The sequence below is a fragment of the Callorhinus ursinus genome, unplaced genomic scaffold (genome assembly GCF_003265705.2).
Source record: "Callorhinus ursinus isolate GAN/ISIS: 27379988/994484 unplaced genomic scaffold, GSC_fseal_2.0 scaffold5, whole genome shotgun sequence".
NCBI classification, from domain to species: domain Eukaryota; kingdom Metazoa; phylum Chordata; class Mammalia; order Carnivora; family Otariidae; genus Callorhinus; species Callorhinus ursinus.
This window is the reverse complement of record NW_027397067.1, coordinates 83130454-83153182: the sequence shown is the minus strand read 5'-3', so window position 1 is coordinate 83153182 and position 22729 is coordinate 83130454. Positions and strand designations below refer to the sequence as shown.

The 22729-nt window shown below is 63.8% G+C and overlaps 4 protein-coding genes across 25 annotated transcripts in view; 3 read left to right on the top strand and 1 right to left on the bottom strand.

The window, feature by feature from the left end:
- Window positions 1-4086, top strand: part of ARHGAP39 (Rho GTPase activating protein 39) — a 104615-nt gene extending 100529 nt beyond the window's left edge. For all 8 annotated transcript variants that reach the window (XM_073893436.1, XM_073893437.1, XM_073893440.1 and 5 more), the window contains 4 exons: window positions 1055-1254; window positions 1978-2069; window positions 2490-2659; window positions 2743-4086. In XM_073893436.1, the coding sequence (XP_073749537.1) occupies window positions 1055-1254; window positions 1978-2069; window positions 2490-2659; window positions 2743-2937 (657 nt within the window). In that variant the 3' untranslated portion in view covers window positions 2938-4086. The remainder of the gene's footprint in view (window positions 1-1054; window positions 1255-1977; window positions 2070-2489; window positions 2660-2742) is intronic.
- Window positions 4087-6226: 2140 nt separating this feature from the next.
- LRRC24 (leucine rich repeat containing 24) lies at window positions 6227-12024 on the top strand. 4 transcript variants are annotated; one of them, XM_073893426.1, is made up of 5 exons: window positions 6227-6999; window positions 8952-9286; window positions 9440-9718; window positions 9848-10007; window positions 10667-12024. In XM_073893426.1, exons 1-5 carry the CDS (start codon window positions 6375-6377, stop codon window positions 11596-11598), a joined length of 2331 nt encoding a protein of 776 aa, XP_073749527.1. In that variant the 5' UTR covers window positions 6227-6374; the 3' UTR covers window positions 11599-12024. The 4 variants fall into 4 exon arrangements, with proteins under 4 accessions (XP_073749527.1, XP_025727157.2, XP_025727156.2 ...); XM_025871372.2 differs by having other exon boundaries at window positions 9036-9286; window positions 9839-10007; window positions 10667-12020; XM_025871371.2 differs by having other exon boundaries at window positions 9003-9286; window positions 9839-10007; window positions 10667-12020.
- Window positions 12025-12145: 121 nt separating this feature from the next.
- LRRC14 (leucine rich repeat containing 14) lies at window positions 12146-17433 on the bottom strand. 11 transcript variants are annotated; one of them, XM_073893429.1, is made up of 6 exons: window positions 16105-16154; window positions 15559-15695; window positions 15355-15443; window positions 14083-14436; window positions 13306-13890; window positions 12146-13213 (listed from the first exon to the last, which is right to left on the bottom strand). In XM_073893429.1, the coding sequence occupies exons 4-6, from the start codon at window positions 14409-14411 to the stop codon at window positions 12646-12648; spliced, it is 1482 nt and encodes a 493-aa protein (XP_073749530.1). In that variant the 5' UTR covers window positions 14412-14436; window positions 15355-15443; window positions 15559-15695; window positions 16105-16154; the 3' UTR covers window positions 12146-12645. The 11 variants fall into 11 exon arrangements, with proteins under 11 accessions (XP_073749530.1, XP_025727161.1, XP_073749534.1 ...); XM_025871376.2 differs by having other exon boundaries at window positions 15398-15443; XM_073893433.1 differs by lacking the exons at window positions 15355-15443; window positions 15559-15695 and having other exon boundaries at window positions 13306-13475; window positions 13722-13907; window positions 16105-16218.
- RECQL4 (RecQ like helicase 4) lies at window positions 16201-22729 on the top strand. 2 transcript variants are annotated; one of them, XM_025871369.2, is made up of 22 exons: window positions 16201-16439; window positions 16504-16537; window positions 16622-17040; window positions 17350-17927; window positions 18020-18119; window positions 18191-18317; window positions 18447-18557; window positions 18659-18790; window positions 18875-18967; window positions 19047-19183; window positions 19633-19716; window positions 19794-19973; window positions 20052-20231; window positions 20304-20445; window positions 20524-20786; window positions 20870-21152; window positions 21233-21362; window positions 21444-21613; window positions 21693-21873; window positions 21956-22103; window positions 22188-22296; window positions 22386-22729. In XM_025871369.2, exons 1-22 carry the CDS (start codon window positions 16329-16331, stop codon window positions 22508-22510), a joined length of 3837 nt encoding a protein of 1278 aa, XP_025727154.2. In that variant the 5' UTR covers window positions 16201-16328; the 3' UTR covers window positions 22511-22729. The 2 variants fall into 2 exon arrangements, with proteins under 2 accessions (XP_025727154.2, XP_073749526.1); XM_073893425.1 differs by lacking the exons at window positions 16201-16439; window positions 16504-16537; window positions 16622-17040; ... (2 more) ...; window positions 18191-18317; window positions 18447-18557 and having other exon boundaries at window positions 18663-18790; window positions 19932-19973.

Below are 22729 nucleotides of genomic sequence, written 5' to 3'. Positions count from 1 at the left end.
CCAGGGAAGGCCTCGGGCAGGGGCTGCACCCCAGGTTCAGGAGCCAGTGCAAAGGGGCATGTGGCTAGGCCAGGGCCCCAGGGTGTAACCCAAGTGTGGGTACCAGGCCTGCCACTGTCGGGCTGCTGCAGTGAGGTGCAAAGGTGAGGCACAGCCCGTGAGCAGGCCTAGAAACAGCCCTTCTCAGCGGGGACCCTCACCCTGGCAGACTGCCCCTGGACCCAGGGGAGGCCAAGCCTGGGACTGCAGGGCAGGCTCAGGAGACCATGTGCCCCTTCACTCACACTGGGCCACCCACCTGGCCAAGAGCCCAGACCCATCACAGGGCTCCCCCCACACTGGCAGCCAGGGTGGGGCAGATGGGCAGGTGGTCCTCTCTGGCACCCATCCTGCCACTGGGCCTTCTTAGTGCCTGCCAGAGCTCTGTAGCCAGCCCCTCTAGAGAACAGGCCTGTCACTCCAGACAGCTGCACCTTGTTCCCTGGTCTTAGGATGTGTGGCTCTTGGCCATCTTCCCCTCTGTCCCCCGCTCCCTTTCAGCCCCTCACCCCCACCCAGGAAGCCCCTCGGGCCCTCCTGGGTCTGACCCTTCCCCCACTGTCCCAGAGCCTGGCTGTCCCTCCCCTAGTCCGCCCCCTAATTCACTGCTCTAGCCCTGCCACTGGGAGCTGCTGTCCCACCTCAGGCTTCTCCCCTCACCTCCACCCCAGGTGGTCTCACATGGTTCAGATCGGCCAGCCTGGCCCCTCTATGGCCCCAGGCAGCTCTCATTCCAGGAGTCACTCCCACCTTCCTCCTGTGTGACCAGTGGGGCCGCCTGAAGATTTAGGACATTGTAGGTGGCCCAGCAGGGTGCCCCTCCCCCAGGGAGGTGGGGTGCCCCTAGCTCTTTCCAGGCAGGCGCCTGGAGTTACCAGGGGTGAGGGGACAAGGGGAGAGGGGGAGGGTGGCCAAGCCAGGGACAGCCCTGGCAGGGGTGCGGGGGTGGGGGAGGGAAGGCTGGGAGCAGGGCAGCGGGACCACACCAGGACAGAGAGCTGGGCTGTCTTTGCAGGGGCTGAAGAAGCCCAACGTGGAGGAGATCCGGCATGCCAAGAATGCTGTGTTCAGCCCGTCCATGTTTGGCAGTGCACTTCAGGAGGTCATGAGCATGCAGAAGGAGCGGTACCCTGATCGGCAGCTGCCCTGGGTACAGACACGTCTATCTGAGGAGGTGCTAGCGCTCAACGGTGACCAGACGGAAGGCATCTTCAGGTGCCCCGCAACCTGGGCCCTGGGTGTGGGGGCCTTGGGTGTCTCCACTGTGTCTCAGGCAGGCACCATCAGGCACCAGGACCACTGGGCCGACTTCCATGCCCCAGCCTTGGGTTTTGGGGCCAGGAGACCCATGCCCCTGCCTGGGAATAGCCAGAGAGGCCCCCCCACAAGAAGCCATCATGTGGGCGGGGAGAGACACCCCGGAGCAAATGGAAGGGCCACTATCAACCGGGAAAGGCAGGGCAGGGCCCCATCCTTAGGAGCCAAGCCAGAGAATCATCCCCCTGAACGGCAGCATGCCTGAACTTAGGAGGGTCGGCCAGGGACAGTGCCTCTGTAAAAATGGCCACCAGGGCCCCAGAGGGCCCTTGGATGGTAACCATAGGCAGGGCCTGAGACGTGAGCCTGGAAAGACACCCCAGCAGCAGCCAGCAGATGCTGCTCACCTGTGAATAGGGATGATAGTCTCTGCCCCATGGGGCGTAGCACAAGGCCTGCTGTCAAGACTCACCTACCCAAGCCCCGGGGGAGGGGGGGACAGGCTTGAGGGTCTGAGCCTCAGCGGCCCTGCTGATAATGGCATCTGCCTGGGGATGGCCAGCAGAGGGAAGAGGGACAGCATGGGGGAGGGGTCTGGCCTGGCCGACGATGCATGGGGGAGGGGTCTGATCCGGGGCAAGACAGAGTCTTCCTCCGTGTGACCCACCCTGTGCTCCACAGAGTCCCTGGGGACATTGATGAGGTGAACGCCCTGAAGCTGCAGGTAGACCAGTGGAAGGTGCCGACAGGCCTGGAGGACCCCCACGTCCCTGGTGAGCCTCCATTCCCTAGGAGCTGAAGCAGGCCTGCTCCAGGCAGTTGAAACATTTGGGCTCCCCCTAATTCCCCCAGCGATGTCATGGCTCCCAGTCCATTTCTAGCACAGACAACCCCTCCCATCATGCAGTCTCCTGGGGGCCCTTCTTCCAGCCTAGCCTGCCGCTCTCCTGCACTCCCTGCATCAGCCCCCAGCACCCCTAGGGTCAATCCAGGCCCTCAGGAGCACCAACACGCCAGGGTCTGGGCCTTGCCAGTCTGGCCCGACACTCCCGCTCTCACGCCGCACGCTGCCCCTACCCTGTGTCGCCCTAACCCGCTGACCACTCCACGGCTCCCGCCCAGCCCAGGGGAGCCCGCCCAGCAGGCTGTGCTGAGCACCCTGCCCCGCCCCCCCGCCCGCGCTGTGTCCGCAGCTTCGCTGCTGAAGCTGTGGTATCGGGAGCTGGAGGAGCCCCTGATCCCGCACGAGTTCTACGAGCAGTGCATCGCGCACTACGAGAACCCCGAGGCCGCCGTGGCCGTGGTGCACGCGCTCCCCCGCATCAACCGCCTGGTGCTGTGCTACCTCATCCGCTTCCTCCAGGTACGCGGCGGGGCACGCCCCCACCCCTCCAGGGCACCCCTCACGCGCGGGGCCCGGCCCACCCTCCTGTCCCCTCTGCGCAGGTGTTCGTGCAGCCCGCCAACGTGGCCATCACCAAGATGGACGTCAGCAACCTGGCCATGGTGATGGCGCCCAACTGCCTGCGCTGCCGATCGGACGACCCGCGCGTCATCTTCGAGAACACTCGCAAGGAGATGTCGTTCCTGCGCGTGCTCATCCAGCACCTGGACACCAGCTTCATGGAGGGCGTGCTATAGCACGTGGGCCCCAAGGACCGAGGGTGGGGACAGAGCCAAGCTCGGGTGCGCCTGGGCAGGGGAGCACGCGGGGAGGGGGGAGGGAACGCCCCAGCCGCGGAGGCAGCATGCCAGGCCCCGCCCATGCCCGCCCCAGCCCTGGAAGCCCCCAACTTTCCCACCCAGGCCCTTGGCCTGAGGACGCAGCCGGGGCAGAGGGCGAGTGGGAAGAGCGCCTCTGGGCCCCCTCCCACCGCGCCGCCTAGTGGCCAGTTCCTTGGGCACCGCTTCGCCCACCGCCGGCCGGCCAGCCCCGAGAAAGTGCCTTCTGTTTCCTGGAGCCAAGTGACACTGCCCCTCCCGGCCGGCCTGAGAGCACACACCGCCCTCCCCCGGAGCGAGCTGCCTCGCTGGGGCTCCTGCGCTCAGCCTGGCCCTGGCCTGGCCCCTGCCCGGCTGCGCCTCTTTCCTCTGCCCCGCACTTCCCCTCGGTCTCCTTCCTGGCCTGTAGCCTCCAACACCCCGCACACCCCACCCGCACCCCGCCACCTGTGGCCTCCATCGTCGAGACTGCACAGGAGTTGGGGGCCCCAGGGCACTGGGCTGTCCATCACCAGAGCAGGGCCCGGCAGGCTCACTCTGGGTGGGGAGGGGCCCCCAAACCAAAGTCCTCTGGGGTGGGGGGCAGGGTTGGGCAGGCATTCTTGGGGCAGGGTGGGGGAGGGGCAAGAGTATTTTTTCTTCATGTAACTATAAATTCAGATTCTATCCAGCACACCAACCCGCCTGTGTATAAAGATATAGAGGGAAAGATATAAGAACTAAATTTGCTAATGACATAGTTTTAACCCAAATGCTATTTATCTCTGAGCCGTCCTAGCCTGTCCTCTGTGCAGAGCAAGTTGATATCACTCCATCATTTTCTTCGCCACTTTCTTGGCTTCTGACCAAAAACCAAACCCTGCCCCATCCCCACGTGGGACCTGCAGTTGAAGAGGGAAGGGACCCCAAGCTGGGGAACCAGGGAACGCCCAGGATTCCTCAAGGCCAGAGCTGGGGGTAGGAGGTACCTAGACTCTCAGTTTGTACATTTTCCATTTTGGAATTTTGAGTTCCAATTGTTAAACTTAATTTCTCCCCAGTTTATATATATATATATATATATTTTTTTTAGAGTTGAGTTTTTATTTATTATTAAAAACAAAAAAGCCCAGCCCTACCGCTGCCCGGGTGTCCCCTGAGGTAGCATCCTCAGTCGGGTGGTCTCCGGGCCTGGGATGGACGGCCCGGCCACAGACTCTCGCTCTGACGCATGGACTCAAGAGGTGACAACACTTTGTGTGAATAAAATACATATGGACACTTGTGAGCCACGGTCAATGCCTGTCGCCTCGTGCTCTTCCAGTTGCTTCAGAAGTCTGGGTTGGGGGCTGGGCAGCCCACTACTGCAGCCAGCCTGTTGCTAGTATGGTCACCTAGGTGGACAGGCCAGGGGAGAGTGGGGGAATGGAGAGAGCGCGTAGGGGTGGGGCTGTAAGCAAGGCTGTTTCCTGGGAATGGGGGAGAGGTGATGAGCCAGGGAGGGGGCACCAGCTGGGTGTTGGGTCCCCCTGCGCCGTCTGCGGCCACCGAGGGTATGTGTCGACCCCTAAGTCCCCGCCCGTTTGCACAGGGAGTGGGCTTTTTGTGACGCGTCCTACCCCCAACCTGCCATAGGTTCTAGGCAGAGTATTTATTCAGTAACTAGTTGAAAATGCAGACACAGCCCAGCCAAACTGGCTTTCTCTGAGGGGTACCCCGCCCACGTGCCGGCGGCCAGGCTCCGACGGCGGAGGGACAGAGCCTGCCTTCCTGCCAGGGCCTCGCTCCCAGGGCGTCCCCTCACTCCTGAATCCGTCTGCACCCCCGTATCACATCCACACCCCGCTGTCCCGGCGGTCTCGTCCGCTATCCCTTCCCCAGCGGGACACCAGGGCGGGCCGCTCCTGCCGTCCGGGAAGCCGGTGCGCCCAGGGGAAGCGAGCTCCGCGCTAGTGCCCGGAACCCGAAGTGTGAGGCCGCAGTCGCCGGGGGATGCGTGTTCACGCAGCGCCAGCCCCGCGTGACCGGCCCGCCGCTTCCGGCGCCGGAGGAAGATGTGGCAGGCATGCGGAGCGCTCCGGACCGGCGCCCTGGCCTTGGCGCGGTCCCCGGGGACCCGGGCCTGCGGTGGAGGCGGGGACATCTCCTACACGCAGGGCCAGGCCCCAGAGCCCCGGACGCGAGAATATTTTTATTACGTGGATCATCAGGGCCAGGTGGGCCTGGAGCGGGGCCGGAGGGGGCGCATCTGTAAGAGAGGTGGGGTCGGAGGGAGGGCCCCTGCGAGGGGCGGGGCCTCCGAGGTAAGTGAACGTGACTGCTGAGCTGGGTCAACGAGCTGGAGAGATTGGGGCGTCGGGCCTCAGCCCCAGAGGGGTCGGACCCCCAGCAGCCAACCTACCACACGCAGTTGCAGCTGCGTCTCGCGCGCTCTACATCCCCAGATCCTGCCCCTCCCTGCGGTCCCCGGCCCCCGGGGCCGCCCTGCCTGATTTGCAAGCCCTGGCGGGTGGGAGCAAGTCGGGGAGCCTCCGCGGAGGTGGCACACTTAATTAGAAACTTGAGGAAGGGAGAGGTACGGGGAAAGCATGGCAGCTCAGGCACCAGCACGGCCCGGAGTGCGGCGTCGATGCGGGAATGTCGGTAGGACCCCCGGTTTACTTTGCATTCGCCTCTCTGCACACGGTGTGTACACACGAGCAAGGGAAGCGGACACTAGCCTCAGCTCAGGCCTGCCCAATGCCTCCCCCGCCCTGGGGCCGACTCTGTCTGGCTCCCAGCTGGGACTCATGGGCAATGGCTTGCCCCTCTGTCCGCAGCTTTTCCTGGATGACTCCAAAATGAAGAACTTCATCACCTGCTTCAAAGGTACTGCTGCACCCTCTTACCCACCTTCTGTCTCCCTTCGGCAAGGCCCTGGTGGGCTCTGCTCCCCAGCCTCCCCACTGGCCCGCCCGAAGCAGAGGACTGGGCATCCTGCGCACAAGGGTCCTGCTGTCCAGAGTGAGGCCAAAGTGGTGGGCCGACGAGCGGTGCCAGCCCTTGGCGTTGCCCAGGGCAAGCCGTTTGCCTGGGGGAGCGGGGCCCCGTGTAGACTGGCATGGTAAGCAACCGCGCCCCTTCACCTCCAGACCCACAGTTCCTGGTCACCTTCTTCTCCCGCCTGAGACCCAACCGCAGCGGTCGCTACGAGGCCTCTTTCCCCTTCCTCTCGCCCTGCGGCAGGGAGCGCAATTTCCTGCGCTGCGAAGACCGGCCCGTGGTCTTCACGCACCTGCTGGCCTCGGGCCCCGGGCCCCCGCTTCTCTCCTACTGCGGCGGCGGTGAGGCCCTGGCCGTGCCCTTCGAGCCGGCGCGTCTGCTGCCCCTGGCAGCCAATGGGCGCCTCTACCACCCGGCGCCGGAGCGTGCGGGCGGCGTGGGCCTGGTACGCTCAGCCCTGGCCTTCGAGCTTAGCGCCTGCTTCGAGTATCCGCCCGGCGCGTCCGCGCTGCCCTCGCACGTACGCTGGCAAGGCCGCCGCCTCGCCCTCACCATGGACCTGGCCCCGCTGCTGCTCGCCACCCCGCGGCCCTGAGCCGCAGGTGCCCCTGGCCGCCCGCCCCGCCCCGCGGTCCTGCCCCCCTCCCCGCGAGGTCCCGGCCGCGCATCGCTGCGCACGCGCACCCAAAGAGCGCGCCGGCCGAATGCGCGTGCGCGGCACAGGTGCACCGCGGCCCGGGCGGCTCGGCGCTGTCCGAGGTGCTGCCGCGTCCGTGGCCTCGACCGCGAGGAGGGGCGGGGTCGCGGGCCCTTCTGCTCCCTCCCCACACCTCGGGCCTGGGGCGTCCTTTGGTTTGGCCCTCGCTCACTGGGGCGGGCCGGGGAGGCCGGGTCGGAGGCGCGGGGGCTCCAGTGCGCGTGCGCGTGCGCGAGCGGCGCCCGCCCCTCCCCCGCCCGGCGCTGCTCAGTGGGCCGGGGCGCCGCGGGCTCGGCGGGGGAGCCGCGCCGCGGGAGTGTCAGGTGAGGGGGCGCCCGACCCGAGGTCAGCGGGCATGGGGGCGGGATCGGGGGCCTTTCCGGCTCTGTACCCCACGCGCACCGAGAAGGGGAGGAGACCTGGCAGGGACCACGCCCTGCCCTGAACTGGCTCAGGACAGACCCGCGCTGGAGGGGGTGCAGGTGACACCGTGGGGGGAATCGAGGCACGCGGCTCAGGCACTGAACCCGAGGGGGTCGCAGGGCTTCCTCGCCCCTCCAGTCCCCGCACAGATGGGCGCCCTGGAGACGGTGACAGCCAACGCAGAATCCTGTGTGTGACGCCCCGCCCCCTGCCCATCCGGATTAGAGGGCTGTCCGCTGGGTAAAAGGCTTTCTGGGCTGGCCGCCTCTGCTCTTCCCGCCTGGGCCCTCATCCCTGCTCAGGCCGGCCCTTTTATTCCAATCAGTGTCTAGGGGGTGTCCCTGTGAACCGCAGTGCCTTGAATCCTAAGGAGGAAGCCAAGAAGCTCCTCTACTTAAGAGGACTTGCCGCTGGAGGCTGGGTGGGCAAGCCCTGGGCCAGCGCTTTGGCTCAGGGAAATGGATCCCAGGAGCCCAGAGTATGCCTTCAGGTCCTTGGGGTTCACACATATCCGGAGACACCTGGGAACTGCCTCTGCCTGGGCCAAAGCTATATTCCATTAAAACTTTTGCTGTGCCTACCTCATTTCTAGTGACTTTAAATAATCATGTGAGTTGCAATTTAGAGCAAGATTTGAGCAGACACCAAGGCCCCTTGGTCCGTTTCCACATGACTCACTCTTGCTAGCAGGGAGACTTGGTAAACAGGCAGGTGTTCAGAGCGGGACCCTTTGAGGAAGGGCTGGAGGCTGGATGACAGCACACCCTCAGCTTTGCTATCCCTAGTTCCAGACTAGCTGGCTTCTCGGCCCAAGTCCCCACCTTTAAAACTGGACTTACTGTGCCTGGAACTAGTCCCAGGCCTCCCCATCTCTCTAGGATCACAGGTGCATGTGCATAAATCCCAAACACACAATATATTCCCTCACAATTTAGGAGGTCACTGCTTCCAAAGCCCACTTGGGAAACTACCCTAGAAACCCAGTTGGTGGCCCAAGGCCCCTCTTTTACAACGCAGCTGTTCCAGAGCGCCCCCCCCCCCAAAAAAAAACAGAAGCAACTTGCTGGGAGCCAGCAGGGAGAACATAGGCCATTTCCTATTGTGTGCCACATCCCCCAATTGTCTAACAAGTTCCCTGAGAAATACCCCTAATTCTCTGCAAGCTGTTCCACCCACTCTCACCCCCAGGAGGGCAGGGGCAGGGGCTGGATAAAGCCATGCTTGCATTTTCCTATGGCTGGTGGCTCCCAGATTAGTTCTGCCCATGTTAACCATCAAGATACATCAGGTGGATCCCAGGGTCGGGGAACACAGCATGAGCCCTAGGGAGAAAAGGACTAGACAATGCTGGGTCAGGGTTGGGTGAAGACAAGGACACTGGCCTTGTGGGGCCTGGGGCCTTGTGTTGGGGGCACAAGACTTCTGTTATGGACTCAGCTTTTGGAGGTCTCACAGAGAGGAGTCCATGTGGACAAGGGGAAATGTCTTCCCAGAGCCTGTTCTTCATCTTCTAGCCTGTGCTTGGGTAATGGGCTTCACCACCTCACCTTGCACTAGCCTCTTGCACCTTAGATTCGAGTGGCCAGTTGCTAGAATGTAGAGGGAAGCCGGATCCAGACGTCCATACGCACGAGTAGGAAGCCCCTTACGGTGCCAGGGAGATAGATGGGAAGAGAAGAGAGCTCGGGCAGGGCTGACTCTCCCCACATGGCCTGTGTAGTAAGACTAAGAATAGTGGAAATTCCAAACTGAAACCTGATGCCCCAGATCTTCATGACTGTTTTTATAAAGGAGGGAAACCAACTTTTTTTTTTTTTTAATCAGTTGCTTGAACTGATTTATAACTTTTCAGAAACTAGACACAAGCTGTGGGCCTCCATCATGTCCTTCTCTGGCTCTCAAGTGTTAGGGGCAGGCCTGCCAACCTGTGTTTCAGGAGGCACATCACATCCGGGGTGGACTATAAGGAAGCCCGTCAGGAGGTTGCAGCTTCGTGGCCCGCGGCCGGTCCCGCGGGAGATGGCCCCGGGCGCGCCCACACTGCTGCTGCTGTGGCTGCTGTGGTTCCCCGACTTCCCGGCCCGCGCTGCCGGCTGCCCGGCCGCCTGCCGCTGCTACAGCGCCACGGTGGAGTGCGGCGCCCTGCGGCTGCGCGTCGTCCCGCCCGGAATTCCACCTGGGACGCAGGTGGGCACCGCGTGGGGCCACTGGGCCGCGGAGCAGAGGTGCCCGCGACACGGAGGGAGGGCTGTGTGAGCGTCCCTGTGGGTGCTGGAGCACCCTAGGGAAGAGGGAGACTCCCTCAGAGGCGTGAATACCCTCCTTCCCTCCGGCCCGCAGACGCTGTTCCTGCAGGACAACAGCATCGCGCGCCTGGAACCGGGTGTACTGGCGCCTCTCGCAGCCCTGCGCCGTCTCTACCTGCACAATAACAGCCTGCGCGCCCTGGAGCCAGGCGCCTTCCGCGCGCAGTCACGCCTGCTAGAGCTAGCGCTCACCGGCAACCGGCTGCGTGGCTTACGAGTTGGCGCTTTCACCGGCCTGGCCCAGCTCCGTGCGCTCTACCTGGCTGGTAACCAGCTAGGGCAGCTGCTGGATTTCACCTTCCTGCACCTACCGGTGAGGGGGTTAGGTGGGCTAGGGGTAGTGAAAGGGAGAAAAGTCAACCCAGTCTATCCTGCTAGGAAGGGATCCTGTGTCCCAGGGCCTTTCCCTGATGATCTGCTGTCCTTCCTTCAGCGACTGCAGGAGCTGCACCTGCAGGAAAACAGCATTGAGCTGCTGGAGGACCAGGCCCTGGCCGGGCTCTCCTCATTGGCACTGCTGGACCTCAGCAGGAATCAACTGGGCACCATCAGCCGTGAGGCCCTACAGCCCCTGGCCAGCCTGCAGGTCCTGCGCCTCACAGGTACCTCCTTCCGGGGGGGAAGGGATCTCATGCAAAGCTTTATTCCCCGGCCACAGGGGTGGCAGTAGGAAACAGGCTCAGGTGTGGAGGGGACTTTGATTTCAGTGGCTCTGAATTGCAGACCATCCAGGAGCACTCTGGAGGGCCATGCCACCACCTGCACCCATGGGAGAAGTCTGATAGGAATGGGGATGCTGGAAGGGACACAGCTCAGGGAACTTGCCTAATGAAGACAGAAAAGGTAGAAATCCCTGGTAAGAGTTGAGGGGCTTACACTTGCACACTTTGGGGCTATCAGGGCAGGCAGGCAGAAACTGGAAGGATGAAACTAGGGCTGGCATTCCAGGACACAGCACCTGAAGACAAGGCTGACAGGACCTGCAAGGTTTCAGTGCTGTAGGATGTCTATGTGGACACCAAGCTTCCCCAAAAATAATGGGACTTGTTGCAGAGACTTCAGAGGAGTAGAGGCTTCCTTAGAAATTAGAGATCTGGAACATGCATCACAGAACTGAAGAGGGAGGGAAGAGCGTGCCCACACTCCAAGGAGCTTGGGGTCAGAGAAGAGGCTGCAGGGGCGCCCTGTGGGAGACAGGAAAGGGGCTCCTGTTCTGGCCAACCACCCCTGAGCTACCAGCCCGCCACTGCTCTGCCCACAGAGAACCCATGGCGCTGTGACTGTGCCCTGCATTGGCTGGGAGCATGGATCAAGGAGGGCGGCCAGCGGCTGCTCAGCTCCAGGGACAAGAAGATAATGTGTGCAGAGCCCCCGCGCCTGGCCCTTCAAAGTCTCCTGGACATATCTGGCAGTAGCCTCATCTGCATCCCACCCTCTGTACACGTGGAGCCGCTGGAGGTGACAGCCAACCTGGGGGAGGACCTGCGGGTTGCCTGCCAAGCTTCCGGCTACCCGCAGCCCCTGGTGACCTGGAGAAAGGTGGCCCAGCCTCGCGAAGGGCAGCGACGGGCTCAGATCCAGCCAGACGGCGGGGCGCCGCGCCCAGGCGGGCCCGGCGCCTCTGACACGGGCAGCGGCATGCTCTTCCTCAGCAACATCACCCTGGCCCACGCTGGCAAGTACGAGTGCGAGGCCTCCAACGCCGGCGGCGCCGCCCGCGTGCCCTTCCAGCTCCTGGTCAACCTGTCCCAGCAGCAGCAGCAGCTGCAGCGGGCGCCCCCGCCGCCCCCGCACGCCGGCCCCGTCAGCCACGAGCCCCTGCACGAGGCGGGCAGCATGGCCTTCCGCGCCCTGGGCCTGGCCACGCAGACGGCCATCGCAGCCGCCATCGCGCTCCTCGCGCTCACGGCGCTGCTGCTGGCGACCATGATCTGCCGCCGCCGGCGCAAGCGGAAAAAGGCGCCGGGGCCGCCGGGGGAGGGCGCGCTGTTCGTCAACGACTACTCGGATGGGCCCTGCACCTTCGCGCAGCTCGAGGAGCTCCGCGACGAGCGAGGCCACGAGATGTTCGTCATCGACCGCTCCAAGCCGCTCTTCGCAGAGGGCCCGACGGAGGCGGCCGACGGCGCGGCGACCGGGCCGGCGCAGGGCCTCCCGCTGCAGCCGCCCGCAGCCTATGAAATTCACTGCTGAGCGGGGGGGGCCTAGAGGGGCGGGCGGGCGGGCGCGCGCGGGTGACGTCGGCCTCGCGGACTGGCCGGCCCGCGGGCTCGCCCCGCGCATGCTCCAGCGCAGTCAGTAAAGGCTAGAAGCTGCGCAGTGTGCGGCGAGCCGTGTGTGGGGTCCGGGGCCCCGAGGGCGTGGCGCAGGCACCTGCGGACCCCCAGCTCTGCAGGCGGAAGTCCTAAGGTGCGAACGGACGGTGGCCAAGGAGGTTCCCCACACCCCTACCGAGGCCCTCCAGAAAAGACGCCTCCCAGGACTGCCCTCCCCTCTAGCTCTGCAGGGGCTGACACCGGCTCGCCAGCCTCTGGAGGACCTGGGGCCTCCCCGAGGTGGGAGGGGCCACGGGCTGTGGAGGCGTCCAGACTGGCTGTGAGGCGGGTGGGGTGCCCAGGGAAGGGGAGGAGGGCAGCGGACTGGAAGACAGCTGTTAGTTACCCAGCGGCCAGGTTGGGGGTGACAGCAGAGCCAGCGACAAGTCATTCTGACCAATTAGGACAGAAGAAACAACCACAAATTTAAGTTCCAAACACACTGCACGTTTGTACCTTAATGACACCTTCTGGCTCCAAAGCCCAGCCAGGTGGTCTCCTGGGTGCGGGGGCAGGGAGACCCAGCTCTCCTTGAAGCAGGTCTCTGTTCCAGCTTCAACCCCAGGGCAGTCTGCTCTTGGGAAGGGCCTAGAGAGAACACCCTCTCTCAGCTCGCAGCTGGGACCCCAGAAACATTCCAAAGAAAGGACCACAACACCAGAGGGTAGCCAAGTGCACCCAAACCAAACCTGGCCGTGCAGGCCTGGAATCCAGCCCTTGAAGCCCAAGCCAGTCAGGGGAATGGGTACAGGGCAAACTGCGCATGGTGCTGCACAAAGCATAGGAAGGCTCAAAATGCCCAGGAGCAAGGAAACCCGAGACCAGTGCCTCTGTGTCAGGCCTCCAACAGGGCCCCATGAAGGCTCTGTCTACCTAAGGCAGGGAGGGATCTCCATCAGCCCTGAACACCAGGACAGCCTGGAGGTCATAGGCTGAAGTAGTCTGCAGCCAGGCGCCCATAAATGTCTGTGGTCCAGAGCACATGAGCACGGCCCGAGGCCAGTAGCAGCTGGTGCAACTCGGCCTCCACACGAGCAAACTTCTCCTCATTGATGGAAGCCTCCAGCAGAACAGAAGCAGGCGGTGGCCAGGGCAGGCCTTCATAACAGTCCACAGGGAAGGGGTGCACCACTGTGCGTAGCTCAGCCTGCACCACTGAATCCCGGAGGAGCTCCTTGAGGCCCGCCATGGACAGCGGGTTGCCATAGAGGCCGAGGTAGCGGAGGCTGGTGCAGCGCGTCAGCACAGGGAGCGTGGCCAACAGCTGGGTATCAGCAAGCTGGCACTCAGTCAGCTCTAGGTGCAGCAGTGTGGCCGCAGCTGCCTGGAGCAGACCCTGGAAAGGCTCTAGTTGGCTGCCAGACAGGTCATTGCCACTAAGGTCCAACTTCTTGAGATGGACAGCATGGGGGCTCCGTGCCAGAAAGCGCAGATCCTCGGGCAGCAGGGCACAGAAGGCCAGCTCCAGGCTCTCCAGGGGGCTCTGCAGAGTGCTATAGGGGACACAGGAGATCACAAACAGGCTGGACCAGGGGAGGGTCTGGGGGAGAGGAGGAAGGGCAGGGCAGTAGTGGGGCTTGCTCACCTGAGCAGCTGGTCCAACCGTCCCGAGAGGAGAGAGGAGCCCATGCTGAGCTCCCGCAGACAAGTGAAACGGCCCATCTGGGCCAGGAAGTAACGGAAGTTGTCCTCACCATCCACAGAAGGCTGCCTGGAGTCCCCGTGCACATAATGCAGCCGCAGACTGGCCAGGTGCTGGAAGCGGGCCACATGTGGGATGATAACAGACAGGCCACGTAGACCCAAGTTGTTAAAGCGCAGGTCCACACGGCGCAAGCAGCCCGCATCCAGCAGCTGCAGCAAAGCCACAGTGTTGCGCATGGGCAGGTCCTCAGCCCGCAGGTCCCGGCAGCAGAGCCGCAGCGGACTACCTACGCTGCTTCGGAGTGCCTCCCGCAGGAACGCATACGAGGCCCGGTTCACCCGCAGGTCCACACGAACCTCCACAGGAATGGGGGCCAGCCCAGGCTCCGCAGTCCCGCCCTGCTGCTGTGCTATGCAGGTGCGGGCCACCGCTGCTGTGCAGTCCCACATGCTCATGGTGCCAGGGTCCTGCTCCACGCCATCGTCCAGGAGGCCCGTCATGTCCAGCACTCGCAGGGCATGCTTCCTGGGAGCATGGGTAGGCTGAAGCAGGAGACAAGGGAGCAGAGCCCACACCCACTCCCAGCCATCTTGGGACAGGAGCAACATGCCTGTTCCTGCACTGAGTCCTTGCAGTCGCCTGGAACCTCACAGGGGACACTCTCTGCACCACCACCCCCCCACCCCGGGCCCTCGGGGCCCTCGGGTGAGCCCATACCTGCAGAGAGGCTGTGTACCAGCCTCTGTCTCTGGGGTGTGGAGCCGGGCCGTCAGCCCCAGGATCACGGCCTGCATGCTTTCTGTACTGGGGCGCTCCTGCAGCAAGGCCCGGCTGCAGTGGGCACATTCCTGCAACAGCTGCTGGAAGCTGAGCAGTGGGAAGGGCCACGTGTGCACCAGCTCTCGAAGCACAACCGTCTTCTTGTCCATGAAGGCCACCTTGAACAGCAGGGGGAAGAGCTCTCGAGGCAGCAGGGGCAGGGCCTGGCAGGCAGCTGGCTGGCACTGGAGCACTTGCCGCGTGCTCAGGAACACAAGCGTGTGCATGGCGCTGGGCCAGGCAGGAAGCCACCTGCAGGGAAGGGCCCTTCAGCGGGGAGGACAGACCCCAGGCCACCACCCGGCCATAGCCTCCTCCATCACTGATAGTTAGCAAGCCCAGCGTGGCACTTGGTACAGCGCTGACACTCAGTGGAGGACCGTGGCACTGAAGAGCAAGTGCTAAGTGCCTAGCATGGGGCTAAGTGGAAACAGGGACAAGACCACCCCCCAGTTCCCTCCCTCCAGAAGCATGGGGCCTCTTTAGGGAAACGTAGCCATCAAACGGTACATAAATAGCACAGCATCAGACACGACCAGCTTGCCTGGATGTGCTTTAGACGGCTACTGCTCTGCAGGACCTCCCCCCTCCCCCCCACACACACCTGTACTTGAGGCCTCCCAGATTACAAAGCTGTTTATCAAGAGACTCTCTCTTCCTCAAAAGTAGAATAAAGCTCAGACCCTTCCCCCACCACACAAGCACTAGAGGAGGTAGGACACTCCTAGGGGGCTGGAAGCTGCATCACAATCCGCCTCCCCACCCTCCTCCAGCTCTTGCGGGTGGTCCTTGGAGAGGAACTGGAAGCACTGATGCAGCTTAAATACCAGCAAAGGTAAAAAGCGTTAGGACCCAGGGAACCTTGAGTCCAGACAGGCCTGACCCTCAGGTCTTAACTACTACCGTCCAGTAGTACTGCCAAGCACGGAGATCCCTGCAGATTCACAGAAAGAAAGCAAACCTCACCCACCAAGGTCCTTGCCACCTGTCTAAACGTCCTCTTTCCCCCCAGAGAGAACCACAGTGAGAGACCAACTCTCAAACCCATGGGATTCAGTAGGACCCAGGCCAGGAACTGCTCAGATGGATAGAGTCAGCAGCTGAATAGGCATCCCAGCTAACAAAGGGCATACAGTAAACGCCTGAGACTATGGAGCTCTTAGACATCACCTCTACTGTTGACTTCAGCAGCAGCAACAGTCAGGGGACTTACTTTGGGCCAAACACCTCATCCTCAAAACTGCTTCCCAGTCATACCCCTGGAAACAAATTAGAAAACTAAGATCTAAGCCTTGCCAGGCCAAGGTCACAGCCTGGGCGATGAGCTCGGGGAAGGGGGAGCAGCCTGGCCCCAGGGACCCTGCTCTTCCGGACCTCATGCACAACGTCAGTCCTCAGGGCACTGGTTCTTGAGAAGCCCCGAACGCCAACCCTCGGCCTTGCTCTGCCTGGAGACAGATCTCGCGAGGGCGAGTCATACCTCGCTGTGACAGGACAGACCAACCCAGCACCTGTCACGAGAGGAAACGAAAGCAGCCAGTGTGGTCACCGTGGGAGGAGCCTCTGTGCAGGGGCCGCCGCCCCCTCCCGCCGGCCCGCGGCTCCCGGCGTCTCCCCGAAGACGCCCCCGCCCGGCTCCTCCCGGCCTCGAGCCGCGGGAGACCCTCAACGCGACGCCCTCCGCCTCCCGGGCGTGATGTGCCCCTCGAAGCCGGTGCGCCGTCCCCCCGGGGCCCGAGGTCGCTCTGCCCGACGCAGGGCTCCAGGTTCTTCCCCCACACCCCGCGGACGAACCGTCCGGTTCCCGCTCCCGCCTCCCGGGCAGCGCCGCCCCAAGCGCCCGTGCCTGCTTCGTGCGGCCAGGCAGGGCCGGGGGCGCACGCCGCCCCGCTACATCTCCGGCCGGTGGCCCGCGCTCACCAGCCCCACAGCCGCTGCCACCGCCACCGGCCCCGCCTCACCGTCCGCGGCGCCCCGCCCAGCGCCTCCGCGCGCCGCGATGACGTAGACGCCACCCATTGGCCGCCCCACTAGGGTCCCACTGATTGGCTGTCCCGGAGGCGGCTGCCGAGCCGCCCCGCCTCCGACCCTGCTGGGTGCCCCCATTGGCCGGCGGCCGGCGTCGCCCTCGCGGCGGGAGATTCATGGAGCCCGGGGCGCCGGGCCGCGCCCTGGAGCGGCTGCAGGACGTGCGGGAGCGGCTGCAGGATTGGGAGCGCGCGTTCCGGAGGCGGTGCGGGCGGCGGCCGGGCCAGGTGCGGGCTGCCCGGGGGCGGGGGGCTGAGGGTTCGGCCGCGGGCTGACGCGTTCCCGCCGCAGGAGGACGTGGAGGCGGCGCCGGAGGAGACCCGCGGTGAGCGCGCGGACGTGGGGAGGAAGGAGGGACGGGCGGGGAGGGAGCCCGGCGGCCCCCGATGACCCTTGACCCCATCCCCAGCGCTCTACCGGGAGTACCGCGCCCTGAAGGGGGCCCTGAGCCGGGCCGGCGGCGTCGGACCTCGTAGGCCCAAGCAGTCGCTTCTCGCGACGGCGGAGGAGGTACCCAGGCCTGGACGTCCTGGCCTGCGGGTCAGTCTCCTGGACGGCAGAGCCGGGAGGAGTCGTGATCAGGCCTCTGTGGGGCACAGAACGTCGGGGGAGGACCGGACCTCGGGGGGGAGGGGGGCTGGGAGGCTGGAGGAGGGCCCGGACCCCCACCCTCTCTTCCTGCAGAGGCTGGAGCCCAGCTGCTGGGGGCCGCACTTGAATCGGGCTGCGACCCAGAGTCCACGCTCTAGTCTTTCAGGGCCAAGGCCTGTGGGGTCTGTGCCAGACTATGGGAAGAGGCTTAAGGCCAACCTAAAGGCCACCCTGCAGGTGAGAGTTACCAGTAGGCCAAGTGGGCAGTGCGTCTGTCCTGGGTGCAGAGCTGGTGTCCGCCCAGGGGCAGGATCACCACGTGGCCTTTCTCGCCAACCCTTCCACACTTACGCACTTGGACTTATGTGGCCATATGTACCCTTCCAGCACTAATCAGGGTGAGGCTCCCGAGACGGGTTCCGAGCCAACCTCAGGCTTCTCACCTTGCCTGGTGCTTCCGGGTGGACATTCTGGGAGGTTTCAGAGTCTGTAGTACCAGCCCAGATACCTGAGTTCCTGCTTCCTGGTCCGTCTTCCCCCTCTCAGGCTGGGCCAGCCCTGGGCCGCATACCCCGGCCTCCACGAAGACCCTCGTCCAAGACGCCCTCCCCGGGGCCACCAGGTGCAGGGGCTGCCCCCATCTCTCCAGAAGAAGTCAGTGAGGTGCCCCTCCAGCCTCGTGGGCCCCAGCTGAGGCCAGGCCGCCTCCAGCAGCTACAGGCATCCCTGAGCCTACGACTGAGCTCCCTAGATCCTGACTGGCTACAGCGGTGTCACAATGGGGCCCCAGACTTCCTGGGGGCTGCCCAGGCCTGCCCGCCTAACCTGGGCGTAGAGGGGTCACAGCCTCTGACCTCAGGTGTCCCATCAGTCCTTGGTCATAGCACTGGCCCTGAGACTCAAGCCTTACAGACAGGTGGAGTTACAGGGAGCCCCCAACTCGGCAACAGTCGAGGCAAGAAGTGGAGATGCGGTAGGGAACCAGAAGGGAACCCTGCACAGGCCCAGCAGGACAGTGGCCAAGCAGGACCTCTGCCTCAAGAAGCTGAGGCTACGGGACATGCAGAAGATGGTCCAGGAGAACCCCTGTGGGTTCAGCCCCCCAGTGGCCCCACAGCCCCCAGGTACTACAGCTTCAGCTTCCCGGTAGGATCGCCTTGAGATGAGCCAGGGTGGGGCAGGCTTTGGGCATGGCCCGCTTGTACATCCTTTCTAGACGAGCTATCCAGAGCGGAGATAATTATGTACGACTCAACATGAAGCAGAAACGCTATGTGCGGGGCCCAGCACTCCGTGGCAGGCTGCTCCGGAAGCAGGTGAGGTGGTGGCAGGCACTCCCTTCATCCCTACCACCTTTTGCCTCTTGACCTTCTTTTGCGGCCCCCAGATGTGGAAGCAGAAGTGGCAGAAGAAAGGGGAGTGTTTTGGAGGTGGTCAGCCCAGAGCCACAGTCAGGAACTCTTGCTTCCGGTGTGGACAGCTAGGCCACTGGTCATCCCAGTGCCCCCAACCAGGTGAAACTTCTACTCTGGGTGATGGGTTCCTAACACTGTTCGGAGGAGACTTGTACTCTCAGGGAGGAGGGGGGGGAAGCACGTCTAGCTCGAACAAAGGAATCTAGCAGCTCCTTATACCTGCTGCAGAGCCTACTCCCGGCCCCCAGAAGAGCAGTGAGAACGGAGAGGATGTGCAGACCCAGCTCACCTTGAAGAAAGCAGTCCAGAGGACAGGCACTGCCAGCTGTCAGCTCCCTGGTGAATGAAGGGACGGGGGGCAGGCTGTAGTTACCTGTTTTTGCTAGAAAGATCCCAGTCTAGTCTGGAGTCCCACACCACCTTTTTGTGTCTGTTTCTAGTAAGTGAGAAAGATACAGAGCCCTCTGGGCCTGAGCTGTTGGTGACCATGGAGCAGTCTGTGCCCCAGGTGCACTGCCCACCCCACTATGTGCCACCACTCTACCCACCAGGGCCGTCGGGGCAGGTGGCAGGTGAGCGGAAGTCTACCAGCCCAGAGCCTTTACTGGGAGATGGGGGCGACTTGGGGCCATGCTGACCAACACCCCTGTCCCCAGAGACACCAGCTGAGGTATTCCAGGCCCTAGAGCAGCTGGGGCACCAAGCCTTCCGCCCTGGGCAGGAGCGTGTGGTCATGCGGATCCTTTCTGGTGAGCTTGGCTGCCGGGGGGATGAGGCAGGGCCAAGGCCTGGCCACGGAGTGGCACTACTGATCCTTGGTCCCACCAGGCATGTCCACGCTGCTGGTGTTGCCCACGGGTGCTGGCAAGTCCCTGTGCTACCAGCTCCCTGCGTTGCTTTACGCCCGGCGGAGCCCCTGCCTCACACTAGTCATCTCTCCCCTCCTGTCTCTCATGGACGACCAGGTACACCGACTGGAACCTTGGGCCCATGCAGAAGGCAGGAACCAGTGCCCACAGGTCCTCTGGCCCTTTTGGGCTGCTGCTTGTTACCTAATCAGAGCTGTAAAGAGCTCAGCTGTTCTCACCTCGTTGGCTATGTCCACAACCCCAGGCCTCATAGTGGCCCAAGGACAGCAGGGACGTGGCAGGTGGCCAGACGTGGGTCAACTCCTAGGAGGAGCGGCACTGGGGAGGGGGGACATCCCCAGTAGGGCCTGTCTGCTCCTGGCGCTTCTGAGCCAAGGCTCTGGGTGGCTCTGAATCCTTAGTCCTAGGCTCCACAGTCTGGGCTCGTTCTCCCTAGAGAGCCTGAGGCAGAGATGGTGGTCCCTGTCAGGCTGAGCAGCTGAGAGCCATTGGAGGGAGGGCCAAGGAAGGGTGGCTTGTAACTGGTCGTTCTCCCGTACCTGCAGGTATCTGGCCTGCCCCCGTGCCTGAAGGCAGCCTGCATACATTCAGGCATGACCAGGAAGCAGCGGGAGTCTGTCTTGAAGAAGGTGAGGGGCCTTACGTGGCAAGACGGGCAGGGGAGCAGATAGGCCCTTGGATGATGCTCCTGACCTTGCACCCTCAGGTTCAGGCGGCCCAGGTGCACGTGCTGATGCTGTCACCCGAGGCGCTGGTTGGGGCTGGGGCAGGGACCCCTGGCCGCCTCCCTCAGCTGCCTCCGGTCGCCTTTGCCTGTGTTGATGAGGCCCACTGCCTTTCCCAGTGGTCCCACAACTTCCGGCCCTGCTACCTGCGCGTCTGCAAGGTGAGTCTTATTCGGGGTATGAGTGAGCAGGCCAGGGAGGGCAGCTCGGGCATCTTCACCAGCTCCGCTCCCACACAGGTGCTGCGGGAACACACGGGCGTGCGCTGCTTCCTGGGCCTCACGGCCACGGCCACACGCAGCACCTCGAGAGATGTGGCCCGGCATCTAGGCGTAGCCGAGGAGCTTGTCCTCAGAGGGCCAGTCACCATCCCCACCAACCTGTACCTCTCTGTGTCCATGGACAGGGACCCAGACCAGGTAGGTGTACACACCTGGGCCAGGCAGAGGCACGGCCTCTGACAGCCCCCACTGACCACCATCACCCACCAGGCTTTGGTGACACTGCTGCGGAGTGATCGTTTCTGTGCTCTGAGCTCTGTCATCGTGTACTGCAATAGACGTGAGGACACAGAGCGTGTTGCCGCGCTGCTCCGCACCTGCCTGCCTGAGGCCCGGGACCTGGGGCCCAGAGGTGAGGTCAGCAGGGTTGTGCCCCACAGGAGCTGCCTCAGGAACACAGTCTACCCAACTGTCTGTGTCTTCCCCGCAGGCCAGGCCCCCAAGGCTGTAGCCGAAGCCTACCACGCCGGCATGTGTAGCCGGGAGCGGCAGCGGGTGCAGCAGGCCTTCATGGACGGTCGGCTGCGGGTGGTGGTGGCCACGGTGGCCTTCGGGATGGGGCTGGACCGGCCAGACGTGCGGGCTGTGCTGCACCTGGGGCTGCCCACAAGCTTTGAGAGCTACGTACAGGCTGTGGGCCGGGCCGGGCGTGATGGCCAGCCAGCGCATTGCCACCTCTTCCTACAACCCCAGGTTCTTCCCTGCCCCGCTCGAACCCACCCCCAACCCCCCCACCACACACACCCAGCCACCCGTTCACAGCTGCCGTGTCGCAGGGCCAGGACCTGCAGGAGCTGCGGAGACACGTGCATGCCGACGCCACCGACTTTCTCGCCGTGAAGAAGCTGGTCCAGTGCTCGTTCCCACCCTGTACCTGCACCCGTGCCCATGCCCAACGCCCCCTGGAGCAGGATGGAGCCGAGAGCCAGGAGAGGCCTGTGGCCATGTCCCTGAGGGAGGCTGAGCAACCCAACATTGAGCGCACAGCCCGGTGCCCGGGCCACGAGCGGGCGCTCCCAGTGCAGCCGTTGGTGCAGGCCCTGGACATGCCTGAGGAGGGTGAGGAACTGGGGGTGGCGGTGGGCACGTCCCCACATGCCCATGTCCCCACGTCCCCTAAACCCGGCTCTGCCCCCCAGCCATCGAGACCCTGCTGTGCTACCTGGAGCTCCACCCACGGCGTTGGCTGGAGCTACTGACACCCACGTGCACCCGTTGTTGCCTGCGCTGCCCCGGGGGCCCCCCCCAGCTCCAGGCCCTGGCCCACAGGTGAGCACATGTCCCGGCCTGGGCTGCGGCCAGGGACACGGAGCCAGGACTGCTCATCCCATGTCCCTTCCGCTGGTGCAGGTGTCCCCTCCTGGCCATGTGTTTGGCCCAGCAGCCAGCGCAGAACACAGGTGGGGGAAGCTGTTCTGTCGAGTTCAATGTGCTGCAGCTGGCCGGCTCAGTGGGCTGGAAGCTGGCCTCTGTACAGCAGGCTCTCCGTCAGCTGCAGTGGGAGCCAGAGCCCGGGACAGGTGCGCCCTGCCCCCAGCCCTCCTTGGCCCCAGCCCTGCTTGCCGCCCGCTCACCCGTGCGTGACAAGCTCTCTGGCAGGTGCACCTCGGGACACGGGGGTGCTGGTGGAGTTCCAGGAGCCTGCCTTCTGTCTGCGTAGTCCTGGAGACCTGACGGCCCACGAGAGGGACCAGATCTGTGACTTCCTGTACGGCCACATACAAGCCCGAGAGCAGGAGGCTCTGGCCCGCCTGCGCCACACTTTCCAGGCCTTTCACAGGTGCAGGAGGGGTGGGCGGGGCCTGGGGCCACCTCCACCCTTCCCTCAGGTGAGCAGCGCTGACAGATCACTCTCACTCCAGCGTCGCCTTCCCCAGCTGCGGGCCCTGCTTGGAGCAGCCTGATGAGGAGCGCAGCGCCAGGCTCAAGGCCCTGCTCAGCTGCTACTTCGAGGAAGAGGGTTCAGGGGGCACGGAAGACGAGCAGGGCCCAGAGCCAGGACAGGCCAGGGTGAGTGCTAGCCCCTCCTGGCCTGCAGTGAGGTCAGGCTGCAGGGCGCACACACGCTCACAGTCCACTACATGCCACCCATAGATCCAGGACTGGGAGGACCAGATTCGCCAGGACGTCCGCCACCTTCTGTCCTCGTGGCCAGACCAGCAGTTCTCAGGCAGGGCTGTGGCCCGTATCTTCCACGGCATTGGTGAGGGCCTAGGAGGTTGGGCTCTGATAACGGGCAGGGGCCGGGCATGGCCCAGAGTCCTCAGGGTCATGTGTCCCATTCCACCACAGGAAGCCCCCGCTACCCAGCGCAGGTGTATGGGCGGGACCGGCGCTTCTGGAGAAGATACCTGCATCTGAGCTTCCCTGCCCTGATGCACTTAGCCACAGAGGAGATCCTGCGGTGGGGCCACTGACCACCCTGCCATGGGCGGGCCCTGCTCCCCCACATCACGGACAGGCATGCACAGGGTGCCGCGTGGCCACAGTACGGAGAGAATCAGGCGTGGCATTGTGTCAGGGAAAAGGGACATCGATGGCCATGACAATGACTGACAACCCTGGGCAAAGCCCACCACCAGAAGTGTGGGGGCAAGGAAGCCCCAAAATGCAGAATAAAAAATGCTCAAAAGTCA